The sequence below is a fragment of the Corythoichthys intestinalis genome, chromosome 12, assembly GCF_030265065.1.
Source record: "Corythoichthys intestinalis isolate RoL2023-P3 chromosome 12, ASM3026506v1, whole genome shotgun sequence".
Classification (NCBI taxonomy): domain Eukaryota; kingdom Metazoa; phylum Chordata; class Actinopteri; order Syngnathiformes; family Syngnathidae; genus Corythoichthys; species Corythoichthys intestinalis.
This window is the reverse complement of record NC_080406.1, coordinates 36,652,900-36,668,493: the sequence shown is the minus strand read 5'-3', so window position 1 is coordinate 36,668,493 and position 15,594 is coordinate 36,652,900. Positions and strand designations below refer to the sequence as shown.

At 38.9% G+C, this 15,594-nt stretch overlaps 1 protein-coding gene across 1 annotated transcript in view; it reads right to left on the bottom strand.

The window, feature by feature from the left end:
- Positions 1-1,935: 1,935 nt before the first annotated feature.
- The window catches only part of LOC130927018 (UPF0524 protein C3orf70 homolog A-like), a 29,859-nt gene continuing 16,200 nt past the window's right edge, over positions 1,936-15,594 (bottom strand). The window contains exon 2 of the mRNA XM_057852463.1: positions 1,936-3,325. Coding sequence (XP_057708446.1) covers positions 2,736-3,325 — 590 coding nt within the window. The 3' untranslated portion in view covers positions 1,936-2,735. The remainder of the gene's footprint in view (positions 3,326-15,594) is intronic.

Below are 15,594 nucleotides of genomic sequence, written 5' to 3'. Positions count from 1 at the left end.
TATTGGAGCACATTAGGGACCAGTGCAACTTGGTGTTTTATCCAGCAATGACTACTGAGCTAAAATTGATAGTTAGCATTATTAAGTTTTTTATTTTACACCCTCATCACTCCACAACGCTATGTTATGTTAAAGCCTGTTTGTAAGACACGTTAGCCACGCATCGACAGTGGTCATAATTAATACAAACCTAGCCCTCCGCAGGGCTAACGTTACGTGAGCTAGTAGTGACTTCTTCCTCTCCGCACGTGACATCAGCGCCTTGTCCCGCATTAAAAGTAGTCCGAGCAAAACGTGATGCTTAGAGCTGTCAAAATAAACGATTACTCGAGGTGAATAAAATTACTCGGATCAGTTTTTAAACTCGAGTTACTCGAGTTGCCCGAGTATTCATTTCAGCTCTACAGTGATCCCTCGTTTTTCGCATTTAATGGGGGATCAAAACCCGGCGCGATAAGTGAAAAGCCGCAGTAATAGCACGCAAAAAAGTTTTAATTTTTTTTTTTTTTTTTTTGCGTGTGTGTTCAATGTATTTATTCAGATTTATTATTGGGAAGAGATGCATATAAGACATGTTTTTTCACTTTTTCCTCAAACTATAATTAAATTTAAAAAGACTTTGATGCATATATATTTTTTAATAAATGTTTTTTAACCACTTCAAATGTAATAATCATGATAAGTTTTAAACATGTTACTGTCCCACCAAATTATTTTAAACAAGAAAAAATGTAGACGCCCAATCCATTGAAAAAAATGTTGAAAATTGCTTGTCTTTATTAAATGTTTTGTTGAGTGAGTTCACTCAAACTGCTCACTTACCAACAATGAGTTGCCACAGCAACTGTTGTTAAACGATGTTGATGCATGCGGCGCTTTTAAGTCTCGGCTTACCAGCGGCTCAGGCAAGTTCAAAGCTTAACTGTCTGTCAATCATAGTCAACTTTAATAAGCAACTCCAGCGCAGTCACTGCCTGATAGACAAAGAGCAGGGAGAGGTAGGGAGGGAGAGAGACTACGCGATCGGCTCGGGACAGCTCATCTGTATTTTTTGTTTTTTTTTAAATTGGAAAAAAAAAAATATGCGATGCACTGAGGGCGAGACGTTTGAAGCACGAAGTAGTGGGGGATCACTGTATTAAATTTTTTTTACATGTTTACTGCAAATGAATGTCGGCTCCAAAAATCAGTTATCGGCCCCTCTAACTACTAATAATCGGTATTGTATCGGTCCTGAAAAACCCATATTGGTCAATCTCCAGTAATTAACTCAAAGGCCACAAAGGTCAGAAAAGGAATTTTGTGATATCTCAAGAACAAATAAAGGAGTTGTGATCAAATTTGCAGGATGTATTTTTAATATGAAACAGAAGCGGTGATTATTTGGGTTTTTTAAAAGAATCAAGTCCCAAATATTCAACTCATTGGTTGTCATTGTCGATGATAGACGTCAGTAAATGAACATTTGTTCATTCGCTGCCAGTCCTCCCAGTTCAAATAGGCTAGACATCTACGAGTAGAAAAGTGCTGAGATATTGTTTATCTAAAATAGGGGGAAAAAAACACATTGGCAGAAAAAACATACATGCTGATAATGTAAATGTTTTTCATCTATTGTGATAAATGAAAGTTAAATAATACTTTTCTCGACAAACAAAATAAGTTTTTAAAACATCTAAAGGAAAATTGTTCCAGACAGTTACATAAAAAATTAACTTTACCAAAGGTTAGGAGGGAGAGTTTGAAGAAATCAGTCTTGTCTATAAAGTCAAAACCTTATGAGAATGGAATCAGAATTTTCCCTGAGATAAATGTTGTGATAGTATGATATATTTTGTGAGAAAAACAGTGCACGAAAATTTGTGTTACAACACTAGAGTCATGGTTTCGTTTTATGATGAAATTATATAGAAACTAAAGTGGATTTCCCCCCCCCCTTCCCCCAAGAAATATAACAAGGGAAAAAAATCTATTAAAAAAAAAAGATTGTTATAAGAAAATTTACGAAAGAACTTTTGTATGAGTTCAGAATTTACATCTTTTAAAGAAAAGTTGCACTTATACATGTTAATGTGTATAAATTTATAGTTTTACAATTAAAATATTGTTAAACTTAAAATATTGTCTCTCGCGAATGTCGTCATTTTACAAGAAAAAAGTAGTTTGTAACAGTAACAAAAAGGAAATTTTGCAGTAAATTACCAATAAATGTCTAAATAGGATTTTTTTTATCATAATAAATCAACATTTCCCAGTACAAGACTTGAAAATTTTCACGCAGCGAGTTTTGCACTCGCACAAAACTAGAGATGCGCCTGATTTTACGCTCCTGCATCCACAAAAACAGCCTTTTAGAACGATCGAATGATCGCTGCCACCCCTTCCAGTCAAAGTGAATTGGACGTCTATCACCATCAATGGCAGTGAATGATTAAAAGTATGACTTTATCCTTCTAATTTTATATTCTGATCGGTTCTCTTTTCAGTATGGCCTTAAAACTCCTTCATACTTTCACCTTGCTTTTGTCTTTCCTATTTTCAATCATGTGCTATGTGCTCTTGTGCTTCATTTTTGTGTCCCGTCCGTTAAAAGCAGTAGAAATAGACTCCATGCAGGGAACGTGAATAAGAGTGTGAAGCGGAAAACAAACAAGACAAAGCCCCTGTTCCCTTGAAGGGGCTTTTGATCCACCGGGCTCATCTTGGCTAAATCCTGCGGCGCTTCTGTCGCTCTCTCAGACAGTTGTTTCAATCTTTTCGATGATCTCCACAGTGGACTTGGAGGGCGAGAGGAGGGAGCTGTCGTCATGATCCCACAGGCTTCCGGGGCTGGAATTTCCATCCGTGCTCAGCTCGTCGTCCTCCCGCTCGCTCTCGTCCTCGCACGATTCCATACAGTGCAGGCCCAGCGCGTTGATGCCGGAGTCCTCGGAGCTGGACGGGGATGAGCAGTGGTCCATTTTGGGACCCTTGACTTTGTTCAGGGGGGAGGCGCGTTTGTAGTCGGCGGGCGGCGCAGCCTCGGTGGTGGGTTGTGGTTGAGGCGCGGGCGGGCGAGGCGCTTCGGGCGGTAAAGGGCGCTGCACGTAGCACATCTTTCCGTTGATGCGTTTGACCACGTAGTCGTCCACGAACAGGTCGGCGATCACGCAGTACTTGGGGGACTCCAGGTGAGGGGGCGAGCGGAAGCAGGGCGCTAGCTTTAGGAAGCGCTCTGCCAGGGAAACGGAAAGGTCCATGGTGCTGCTGTACTCGGTGGATGTTGTTGGAACCGCCGTGCTGGGCAGCTGGCACACGTTGGTCATGGGTTGGTACACGTACTTGCCTGGAAAAGACCAGCAGGACGTCCATTAGACGGCTTTAATTTTATGAGTAAAAGAGTATACTTTTACAGAAAAAAACATTGTTACAGTCAGAAGGTTAGTATTTTGCAGGACAAAGATACGGCAATTGTCAATATTAAAGACTGCCACAATTCAATTCTTGTGCCTTTAATTGATCTAATAGGATTAGACAAACTAAATCGCTGGTATGGAAATACTTCTGCAACAGAAAAGTTACAGATGGCAGTGGCTTCGATATGTTCGTGAAGGGTGGCTGCTTAGGAGGCAATATCTCCTCCAATATGATTTCGCATTTATACAAAATTAAAGGCTAGTAAACACTGTGATGAACGTTTCCCACCAGCTACAAGAGTTAACCCCGGCGGGTTTAGTGTGTCTAGCGGTGGTAAAACGTGTGGTGTATTTCTCTTTCTGGTAACTGTCTGTGTTGAGAAAGAGTGTGTATATTGTAAACATGATACGAGTCATACACACGTGCTTTTTATGGAAAATAATTCAGTTATTTTTGTTCTGATGGTAATAATGTTGAGCTGTGGCTGTGGGTTTACGCTCACCTAAAGAAATTGATTTACTTTCATTTTATTTAGAATAATTGTTATTTGTTCTTATTTTTTTTAAATTTATTTTAACTTAGCATTATACTTATGTTCCAGTTTGCTAATGTTTTGAAAAATAAAAATCCTGTTCAATGAAAAAAGTTTTTTTTTTTAACACAGATATTTTGTAACACATCTTAGAGCTGTAATTTTAATATCTTGATACCGTGAAACCGTGATATTTTTGCTTAAGGTTATCATACCGTAAGAATCTCATACCAGAACAAGCCTAAATAGGATATCATGTCCACTTTCAAAACAATCAGTTCCATTTCACTTACAACAATAAAAAATAAAGAGCGATTTTGAGGTTTTTGAAATTTCTGCGGTTGAAACAGTTCAGACATTTAAGTAAAAAACTATTTCGATTCTTTTGAATAAAAGGGCATTTCTATAAGATGATATATTGACCCGTGTTTTGCGTTGATTTAATTCAAATGTGCTGATCTATTGATGTACATCAATTAGGGCTGTCAAAATTATCGCGTTAACGAGCGGTAATTAATTTTTTAAATTAATCCCGTTAAAATATTTGATGCAATTAACGCATAAATGCCCCGCTCAAACAGATTAAAATGACAGGATAGTGAAAGGTGTACTTGTTGTGTTTTTCGGAGTTTTGCCGCCCTCTGCTGGCGCTTGGGTGCGACTGATTTTATAAACTTCAGCACCCATGCACATTGTGTAAGTAATTATTGATATCAACAATGGCGGGCTACTAGTTTATTTTTTGATTGAAAATTTTCCAAATTTTATTAAAACGAAAACATGAAGAGGGGTTCCAATATAAAATTTTTATAACTTGTCCTAAATTTTATCTTTTAGGAACTACAAGTCTTTCTATCCATGGATCACTTTAACAGAATGTTAAAAATGGTAATGCCATCTTGTATATTTATTGTTATAATAAAGAAATACAGTACTTATGTACCGTATGTTGAATGTTTATATCCATCTTGTGTCTTATCTTTCCATTCCAACAATAATTTACAGAAAAATATGGCATATTTTATAGATGGTTTGAATTGCGATTAATTACGATTAATTAGTTTTCAAGCTGTAATTAACTCAATTAAAAATTTTAATCGTTTGACACCCCTAACATCAATATATTGTTACTGTGACTGTTAAACATGATATATTTTTAGAAAATCCATGAAGTTGTGATGAAAAAATGATTGTTTTGTCATAGTTTAAAGAATTATTTGATTAGGAATTTTGTAGGAATCAAATTGTCAAGTTAAGAGAAAAACAATGAGGTTAGGATTGGCATGTTTAAAGGTCAATTGTCATGGTAACAAATCGATTACACTTTTACATTAGAAAACTTTAATATTAGAATAATGAATAGACTTTCATCAGTTTTTGAGAAAATTGTTATAAAAAGAGAAAGTATTGCAAATTCTATAGGGCGTACCTGAATATAAGTCGCACCACCCATACTGAACCTGTAGTTTCATACGAAAAAAAAATTATACCGTTCAAAATATTCAACGAGCACATAATCCCTGTACTATACTTTATGGTCACATTATTAAAAAACAAAGTTGAATAATTAGTACAAGATCTAAGTTAAACACGATGACAAAAAATAACCACAATAATGACCGTGTTATCGGTATATAGCTTTTGTGTTGGATCTCATTACGTTGTGCAAGCAGTCCTAATGGTATGACTTGTATATACACCCATGTAATGTTCGCTTCACTGAAGTCTGTAAATTGCCCTTTAGGTGGGAATGTGTGTCTCGAAAATGATGTATGGCTGTGTGTGGAAGAGCTTGTGGTGATGCTAGAGAGCTAGTGCAGACATTTTGTGGCTCCCTGGGGAGAACAGACTACAAGCTGACAAGCCTGGACAGACATCTCTTCCTTTCACAGCATACTGTATGAATTGTTTGCGGATGGAAAGTCTAGACGCCCCTGTGAAAATGCCTGGCTTTTCTTATAAAACATGAAGAAAATTAGCATTGATGGCGATAGACGGTCAATGTATTTGAGCTGGGAGGGTTGGTTCATTCGCTGCCACCCTCCCAGTTCAAATAGATTGATGTCTACGAGAGACAAACAAAAGTGAGTTAATATTGCAAAAAATGTACAATAAACAGTGTTGGGCACGTTACTTTAAAAAAGTAATTAGTTATAGTGACTCACTACTTCTTCCAAAAAGTAACTGAGTTAGTAACTGAATTACTCTATAGTAAAAGTAACTAGTTACCAGGGAAAGTAACTATTTCCGTTTCTTTAAAAATAAGTTGTTGTATGTCAAAGAATTTGAAATTTTCTGAGCAGTATTCGAGTCAGTTGAATAGAGAAGAACAGACAGGTAGTTGTGTTATAGAACCTTGTAATATTTATTGCACCTCACCAGCAACAGATTTATCCTACACTTGAAGTGCAACAAAAATAAACAGATTTGATTTGCTCACCACAGATGTCGACATAAGATTTGCCCCGGGACATAAATTATACTTTACATGTACGTTCTTTCCTTTAATTTCGACCAACTTGAAATAGTGTTTATATCTCCACCTCGTAAAGGACAAATTTTCCTCTGAATGCTCTGCCATCATTTCCCTCTGCATCTTTTTTGCGTGTGTGTGTTTACCGCACGCGCTGTTCCGGTTTGTGTGTGAAAACACCAGCTCTGAAGTACTTGCGCTATTGGCTCGAGCGTTTACGTCACAGAACGGGGGATCGCGTGAGATTTGACAACAACGCAGCCATATTGGAAGCAGGTCTGGCTCGCGAGACATTAAACTTTAACTTGCCAGTTCAATAAAGAGACAAACTCGTTACTGAGGCGAAGAACAGATATGTGATCAAACCTAAGGATGTGAACAATGTTGACCCTAACGAGCAAGCCGAAGACAAATGGAGTAAAGATGTCGACGGGCTTCCACAATTATGCGAAATGGACATTCTGCTGTATTTATTGTTTGGTGTATGTTACTAAACTCATCAGTGATTCCGAAATTACAAATCGCTACAAAGCTACGAACAGTTTTGCTGCGGATGGGTGCAGGACCTGCACATTATGACCGTATCAAACGGCAACTCTATCATTCTTGCAAAGGTAGGCTATGTGTGTTTACTATTTTCATTGCAATGAACCTGAACGCACCCCAAGTCTTGGATGACAAATAAACAGAGCAGAGTAGACTCGCTACGGCTGGTAGTTTCTTCAATTTATTCAAAGTAAGTAACGCACCGCTTTTGACCGTCAGTAACGGTAACGGCGTTGTAACGGCGGGAAAAAATAATTAGTTAGATTACCCCATTATTGAAAAAATAACGCTGTTATGTAACGGCGTTATTTATAACAGCGTTATTCCCAACAATGACAATAAATCAGTGTCTAAATATGACAGATTTCTTTTTTTAGTCATAAATCACATTTGCAGCCCTTTTTTTTGCTTGCTCGAAAATCAAGATGCGCCAGATTTTATGCTCAAGCGCTGTCTACAAAAAGAGCCCCTAGTCATATCGTAATGCAATCCCAAGATCTTATATTATTAAAAAACTTGTTAATTCTCCTATAATGACATGATCATTCACTGCTAGCTCTCCCAGTTCAAATGGAGTGAACATCTGTCAATGTACACTCTTCAACACCTTTTGTTTGTTTTTCAAAATAACCGAAGGTCGCAGCCCTTATTGCCCGACTGAAGAGCCTTTCATCACAAATTTAAATGCCACCGCCTGAAAGTAACACAATCAAAAGAGGAGATGATGAAAGGCATTGTGGGGGATGTAGGAGATGTAAATGAGGCTGTTCGCCACATGAAAAAAAGGAAATTACAGCTCCTCATTACAAAAATCTAATCACGATGCAGGATGCATAAAAGCTAAGGAGGTGACTTGTTCCTGAGGTAATGAACCTTGTCGGTAGGGAGGAAAAAGAACACAGAGATATGACAACAAAGGGACACGAGATAATGACGATATTTATGAGGCAGTAGAGATTCATTAATTTTTTTTCGGGAATTTTTTAAGTAAAGAGTTGGGAATTTAGCAAAACTAGCAAAACAATGGATGAATGTCGAAAATCAATGAATTGATTATTTTGTAAGAATTTCTCATTGAATGATCTAAATTCCTATTTATGTACCACAATTTAATTGGTCAATTGGAAAGAACATATTTTGCTACGATTGGCTTGCGTCCAGTTCAGGGTGTATCCCGCCTCTTTCCCAAAGCTAGCTTGGATAGGTTACAGCACCTCAAAATGCTCCAGTGTTTCAAAAGATAAATAAATCAATTAACTTATATATATTTTGAGATGAATGAATGAATATATATTTTGACATTTTTTTGTCCACAAACAACATTTTCAAGGTCACATGATACTTTTCATACTTTTTTGACAAACTGCTACTGTACACTGTCAAACCTCAGCCCAATGCCTTGTTGATCGTGAACAGATGGTAGGGCTGCAACTAACGATTATTTTTAGAATTGACTAATTGGACAATCAATCGGATAAATGACACTTTTTTTCAATTACCTTTACAATTTAACTTAAAGTTTTTTTTAGGCAAGTAACTATGAAGACAAAATGGATGACTATTTCCTTCAAAAAGATTTTATTACAGCTTCCTGACTGAACTGTAGTCTATAACTGTACTGTTTAAAGTGCATATAGCTTGTAAAAGTTTTAAATAAAGGTTCTGAGTATAAAACATAAAATGAATTTCTCAGTACACAAGTCAGACCAAAGGTCTGTTCATTCAAGTACAAAACAAGTGATGCTGATTGACATTTTTGTTGTTATGTGCAAAGCGTTGATATAAATTGTGTCAATGACTCATTTATTGTCTTTAAGCAAACTAAACAACAAAATCAAATAAGGTGGAGGCAAACTGTAATGTATCTGATTTATTTATCAACAGTTGTTCATAAATACAATCCAAATCCAATATCAAAGCACGCTCTATTGTATGACAATTTACAGTTTGAATGGGAGTTTATGTTAAAAGGAGACACTAAGCTGTTAGGTGAATGGGTTTATGTGTGTGTTTTATTTCTTTATATAAAATAAATGAGACAACTTTACTATCTAATAATAACTCAAGTGCTGATTTGCTTCTCCAATACAAACGGACACTCAAGACACTGATTAGCATAACCGCTAACTAGCTTAGCGCTCCGTGCTTAGTAGTAACGTCTCATCAACAAAGAATACAATTGCTCACCTCAGACGGAGGCACACTGGATTTAACAACACAAAAGACAATGTAACTCTCAACACTTCCTAATATTATTGATTCAGCAACCCAATCTGAGTGTAGCAGTGAACTCTCTCTTGCTCTAATCACTGAGGCACGCGCACAGCGTCACATGACACACAAACGAGGACTCAACATGACAGCTCATAGCTGCCGGCAAAAATCAATTATCAAATTAGTTCACAACTAATTTATTAAACGATTTTAATTGATTAGTTGTCCAGGCTTCACAGTTGGATTGATATAATTGTACATTTATATCATCGGCCCAGACCCTTTTGCAGGTAAACACTTAACTAGGTTTGGACATCAATTAAAAAAAAAAAAAAAGTTTAATTGCATGCAGTCAATTGCGAATAACCTGTATAGACCACCACTCTAATGTACAGGAAATGGTGCATGGTTCTGGTCTAACTCGGAGCTCATTTACTTGCCTTAAGCTTAAGTTATGCTTCTGCGTTGCGGTGACAGAGTGGCGACGGCGTAGACGCTACGTCATCAGCAAGCATTTGAAGTTCTGCGTCAAGGGACGCGTTGTTCTGTAATTCACCGCTAAGCCACTAGAGGGGTGTTGCATTGTGTTTGTGCGGTTTTGGTGGACTCTTGTTGAATTCCTTGAGTTTTCTTCCGGTTAGACAACAATGGCAACGGAGATGGAACACATGTTGTTGTTGTGCGTGTCCTACAACCAGCCAGTGGGAAGCCATAGCAGATTTCTGGCGGCTATGGAACTTCCCAAACTGCGTTGGAAGCCTTGATGGTACACACGTTATCATAAAAGCATCGAGGCACTCTCAATCAGTGATGATGTATCAAGTGTGTCAACTGTCTGTTGTTGAAAATTAAACATCAAAACAACTCTTTTGACTCCAAACCTCTGCTTTATTCTTCATATACTTGAAGTGTAAAATGTAAATAAGTCACAGACTCTCAGCAAACATATGTACACAATAAATAATAATAAAAATGTGCACCAACCAAAAACTCGACATAAAGTGATAAAATCTGGCGGTGTTTTGCCGGCTGGGTCACTGCTTCTTGTGGCCATTTGCTTCCGAACACACACACATACTTGTCTCGGTGGTTCTTCCATTTTTTTATGCATTCGCTGAACTCTAGTCCTGTATAGGCCTGTCGCAATAACAAATTTTGCGATATGCAATATTATTGCTCCCCCCCAATTTTTTTTTTTTAAAACCAATTTACAATAACACAGTGAGAATACAGTATATATTAATAGATCAAGTACACCCATTTAAACGCGATGAATATTTACTCTTAAATCCAAAAATACTTTTTAAGAAATCACAGCTATAAACAATAGACCATGCCTCTTAAGTAAAAGACAACAATATTAATACCGCACAGAAACACAGCATAAATAAAATGTGTTTTTCAAGAAAAAAAAAATTAAAATTGCACTTAATAACTTAAGCAAATGAAAACTTTTCCCCTCATAGCTTCTGCAATGGTGTTCCATAGGGATGCAACGAAACAGTTAAGTCACGGTTCGGTACGATTTTCGATACGGGGGACACAATTTTCGATCCGATTCAATACATTTAATGCTCTGAAAAAAAACAAAAAAACAATCATATACATATATATATATTTTTTTTTTGGTTGTTTTTTTTTTTGCTAACGAGCAAAAATTAAATTGCCATCATATAAACATGCATTTTAGTGCATAATATTTATGTGCTTACTTCTTGCTGGTCTGAAAAAGTTTTGTATAAATGTGCTGAGAAAATTTTTTACTGTTTGTAAAGTGAGGCGGGGCACACTGTTGATTGCTACAGCTCTCTTAGCAGCTAGGTTTACTACATGAGCAAGACATCCTATTTGTGGTCCGAATCCATCTGTGTCACGTACTGAATTAACAATATTTGCAACATTATCTATTGTCACTGGTATGGATTGATTTGGACTTCTTAACTTCCATTCAGTCATGACAGTTTAGAATTCATCAATGTAGTATATGGACTACGTGTCCCATAGCCAATGGCATGGGACGTAGCACATCTAGTTTGCTATTTCATGATATCTAGTGTGTGCGCGCATTAAAAAAGTTAGCAAACGCTGCTGAAGTCACGTCTGCTCATTATTGCACAACACCAGCATATGACAATCGACTTTCATAAACAGGACGAGTTTGAAGCACAGCGCTCTTAATTTGCAACTCAATGTTCATAATTTCCATTCAGCTGTCGGTTGTCAAAGCGAGGTTGTTCGTAGCAGCCAAGTCGGTGACAATATTTTGGCGGACTTCGTTGTAAATATCCGGCGTTGTGCCAAAAAATAGCCGCCCCGCGTGAAATGTCACCCATGACGGGAGCGCCCACACGTCAACAACACCGGCGCGCCGGAGAAGGTCCGCAGTCAATCCGAAGCACTGACGCGGCCGGTACACGTTGAACAAGATATAATGGGAACGATTGGCTCCGGCGCTATTTTTTGCCGTACCTGAAACGAAGATGCATTTTGCGCAGTTGGTAACAAGGAATCCGAACTTTTAACAGCACGTCTGCCGCACGCACGCACGCAAGTGCACGCGAGGCGATAAATCGCACCGGGAAAATTACCGCCTTCATTTTTATTTATCGTGCGATAAACTGAATTATTGCATATTGCGACAGGCTTAGTCCTGTATTTTTAGCAATCTCCTTCAACGTATTGCTTGCCATTTGGCAATCTTTATAATGACTTGACGAGACATTGTGGAGGTTGTTGTACTTGCGGACCTTTTCGATGATACTCTCGTTGGCTTGGTCCATTTTTGCGTGTAGCACAACAATGTTTGAAAATGGCGGTGATTTCACTCTGAACCGGAAACAACAGTTTGAGCGGACTAATCACAGTCCATTTGTGTCATGTCACCACACGTTAAGATGACGCGTAGTCAGGATTTTGTGGAGGTGCACGTCAGGCTACGGCGAAGGGTCGTAAAGCGGGTCTGCCATGACGGCGTAAGTCTGCCGCAGAAGCATAACTCACCCTTTACTCTTACCTACAACGCAGAATAATTTTTCTGAGAAATATGACGTGTACCTTTGCAAGCTTTTATGAACATCTGGATGTGAGTACTCATAATAGGCCTAATTATTGGTATGTATTTACTATTTACCCTACTTAACTCAAATGGATTGGATGTCTATCACCGTCAATGGCAGCCAAAGCACTCTTTCATCCCCCACAGCTTTTATATTGCCCATGTTTGTTCTCGCCTAAAAGAATGCAGCCAGTCATAAAATGCATTCAGCGCAACAGGCTCAGATGGTCGCTTTAATATCAGCTTGCTTTGAACTAAAAAGTGAGTCTTTAGCAAGCCAGACGCTTCCTGACAAAGCCTCTTTGAGAAGAAACAAATATTCCTCTAGATGATGTAATGTTTTATGGTAAAGCTCTGCACTCTGCTTATACTGTTCGAGACATGTCGCGGGCCAGGCGGACAAAACAGAGGCTCAGGTTTCAGCCAAGGGGAAGGCTTCACTGTATGTCATGTGAAACGACTGGTTTCCTGTCTCATGACTCTGCACTGCAAGCAAGTTCAGCATAATCGTTCCTTTTGCAAATAATGGCCGTGAAGACATAGCCCCCCCTCACACACACACAAACTGAATGAGAACAACGAAGGGTCTTTGTCCCTTGGAACAAAGGGGGGGGGGGGGGGGGTTTAGCTTGGGCTCTGATGCGCTGCTGATCCGCACATTTTTAAAAACTTGATATAGCAGGAACGGCATTGGCAGGATTTAAAGTAACAACAGGAGCTGTACCTCTTTGTTTGAGAATCTGGACCACAGTGATAAACTAAGACTTGGGTGCTAGTCAACAGAAAAACTAGTGCCACTTTTAAACTAAGGCAATAACATTTTCATATCACTGCTGTGAAACACACAAAAAAACTTTAGTCAGAGTCCAACTGTATTGCATTGATCTTTTTATAGTGGTTGAGCCTTTTTATGATGCAGCAGCACTGTGGTGAATCGCGAAAGATCAATCCAGAAAGCCTCCCTTCAGATTTATTCACAACTATATGGGGTAACTCACCAGACTCCAGCTCAGAAGCACAGACGGCTCACATATCATCGCTGTCTGCTCAAAACACTACATCTCTACTTCATGATGACTTGGGTTATGTTCACAATGCAGGTCCATTTTTTTAGTCCATATGTGGCATGTATCATTTTTTTTTTTTTTCACGCAGTGTGAACATGAGTTTTTTTGTATAAGTACTACCGCTACTTTTTTCCCCTCATTTTGGGTCCTGCGGCGTGTGCAATGATGTGGCCAATTTGTGCATTTTTCTGACGGCCACCAGGGGCGCTCGAGCATGGAATGTGGGAGTGAGACACGTGGAATATATGTGTTGAGGAAGACGCTAGTTTGCACTATTACCAGTGGTTGAACTTTGTGCGTTGTGCATGAATAGAGGTGGCGGACCCTCGTCTTTGTGCATGAGTAGAATTGGCAGATCTGCATCATGGAAAACGCTAGAAAAAATTAAATTGGCCCTCCGAGTTGTATGGGAAGTTTTGATGACTCGCGGCGAGAGATCGTTTGCAAAGACTCGCCTCATGCGAAGAGAAGCTATTGCACAGGTATGCCGGGGGAGCCTGGCAGCGTGAAGCGGTGTGAAAGAAGTCTGCCATCACCAACGGGTTTCAAGGGGCCAGTCTGCTGCGTGACGAGGAGGACGGCACGGGCTCAGGAGTGAATTTGCATTATTGTAGGAGACATTGAAGGCGACAGCGAAGGAGAGACTGAGTAGGTGCGTGACGAAATGTATCTGAGCGTCTACATATCCGACACTGAGGGTGAAGACTTCCATGGTTTGAGTGCCCAGGAGGAAGATGAAGATTGCTAACAAAGACTTTTATGTTTTTAACAACCAGCCCAATTAGTGCTGTACCGCGTGATGATGCTATGTAACTTCCGTGCCGCTGCTATATAAATGCTGTGTTTGCTGGCGCTGTTTGGAACGAAAAGTTAAGGTGTGTTATTAAACTCAAAAAAATGTTTTTACGCATTCAATTCACATTGGAGGTCACATTTTTTATAATGTAAAAAGATCGGATTCAACAAAAATCCTCAGTCAATGATGATTGTGCAACCTAACACAGATAAGTCATGATTACTGTAAATATTACGTAAAAAATAGACGGTCGTAAATGATGGTGACGATAACTATTTTTGTTTCTAACAAGGGAAAGTTGTATATCAGATCCACCGTTAACTTAATGTGACACCTCCCAATATTTACTTTTTTCAGCTTATAAGCAATGAAAGAAATTGCCATCACCATACCGTATATTCCTGAACCAAGTGACAAATTCTGTTGCTGAAGATAATGTTTTGAGCAAATCATTAATAAAAAACTGAAAAGAATGATGTGTGTGCGGATCAGAATCTTGTGGTCCAATTGGATATTGACCTTTTGAATAATCCATCTGTCCATTCACTATCGACAGCTTAATCTGGGGTCGGGTCGCGGGGGCAGCAGCTTTAGCAGGGAAACCCAGACTTTCCTCTCCCCAGCCACTTCAACCAGCTCCTCCAGCGGGATCCCAAGGCATTCCCAGGCCATCCAAGAGACGTAGTCTCTCAAGCACGTCCTGGGTCGTGCCCTTGGCCTCCTGCCGGTGGGACATGCCTGGAACACCTCTTCAGGGAGGCGCCCAGGAGGCATTCGAACCAGATGCCCAAGGCCCCTCAACTGGCCCCTCTCAATCCGGAGAAGTGGCGGCTTGACACAGAGTCCCTCCCGGATGACCGAGCTTCTCACCCTATCTCTAAGGCAGGGTCGGCAACCCAAAATGTTGAAAGAGCCATATTAGGTCAAAATAACAAAAAACAAATATGTCTGGAGCTGCAAAAAATTAAAAGCCTTATATAAGCATTATAATGAAGGCAACACATGTTGTTTGTAGCTATATTAGCCTACTATCAAAATGACTAAGTTTGCTATAAATACATGAGCTTTCATGATTAAATGTTTATTTTCCTTGCAGACTAGTGCATTCTATAGAGAATGCACTTGTTGTTGTCCGATACTGCCTCGAGTTGAACTTTATTATAATATTAATAGATTATGTTTAATCACTTTGATAAAGTTAAAGAAATGCAATAAAGAAATCCGAATTTTGATGTCATTTGTATTTTGAAGATTCGGGAAAAAAAGTTGAAAAGTTAAAGTATATAATCGGGGTTCACGTACCTAAAAATAACATAAACGCGATGGGTGTTCACTGTTCAATATCGATCACATCACACGACTCATCAGAGAGTATGCTGCCAGTGAATTAATGTCCTTGATTTGCTGAATTGTGAAGTTGCCTGCCATTTTTATGGCCCTTACCTTCACTGTCTTAGTGCGAGAGGCATGTATTTGATTTTCTGTATTATCTCGGTTTTGTTTTTGAAGTCTGCA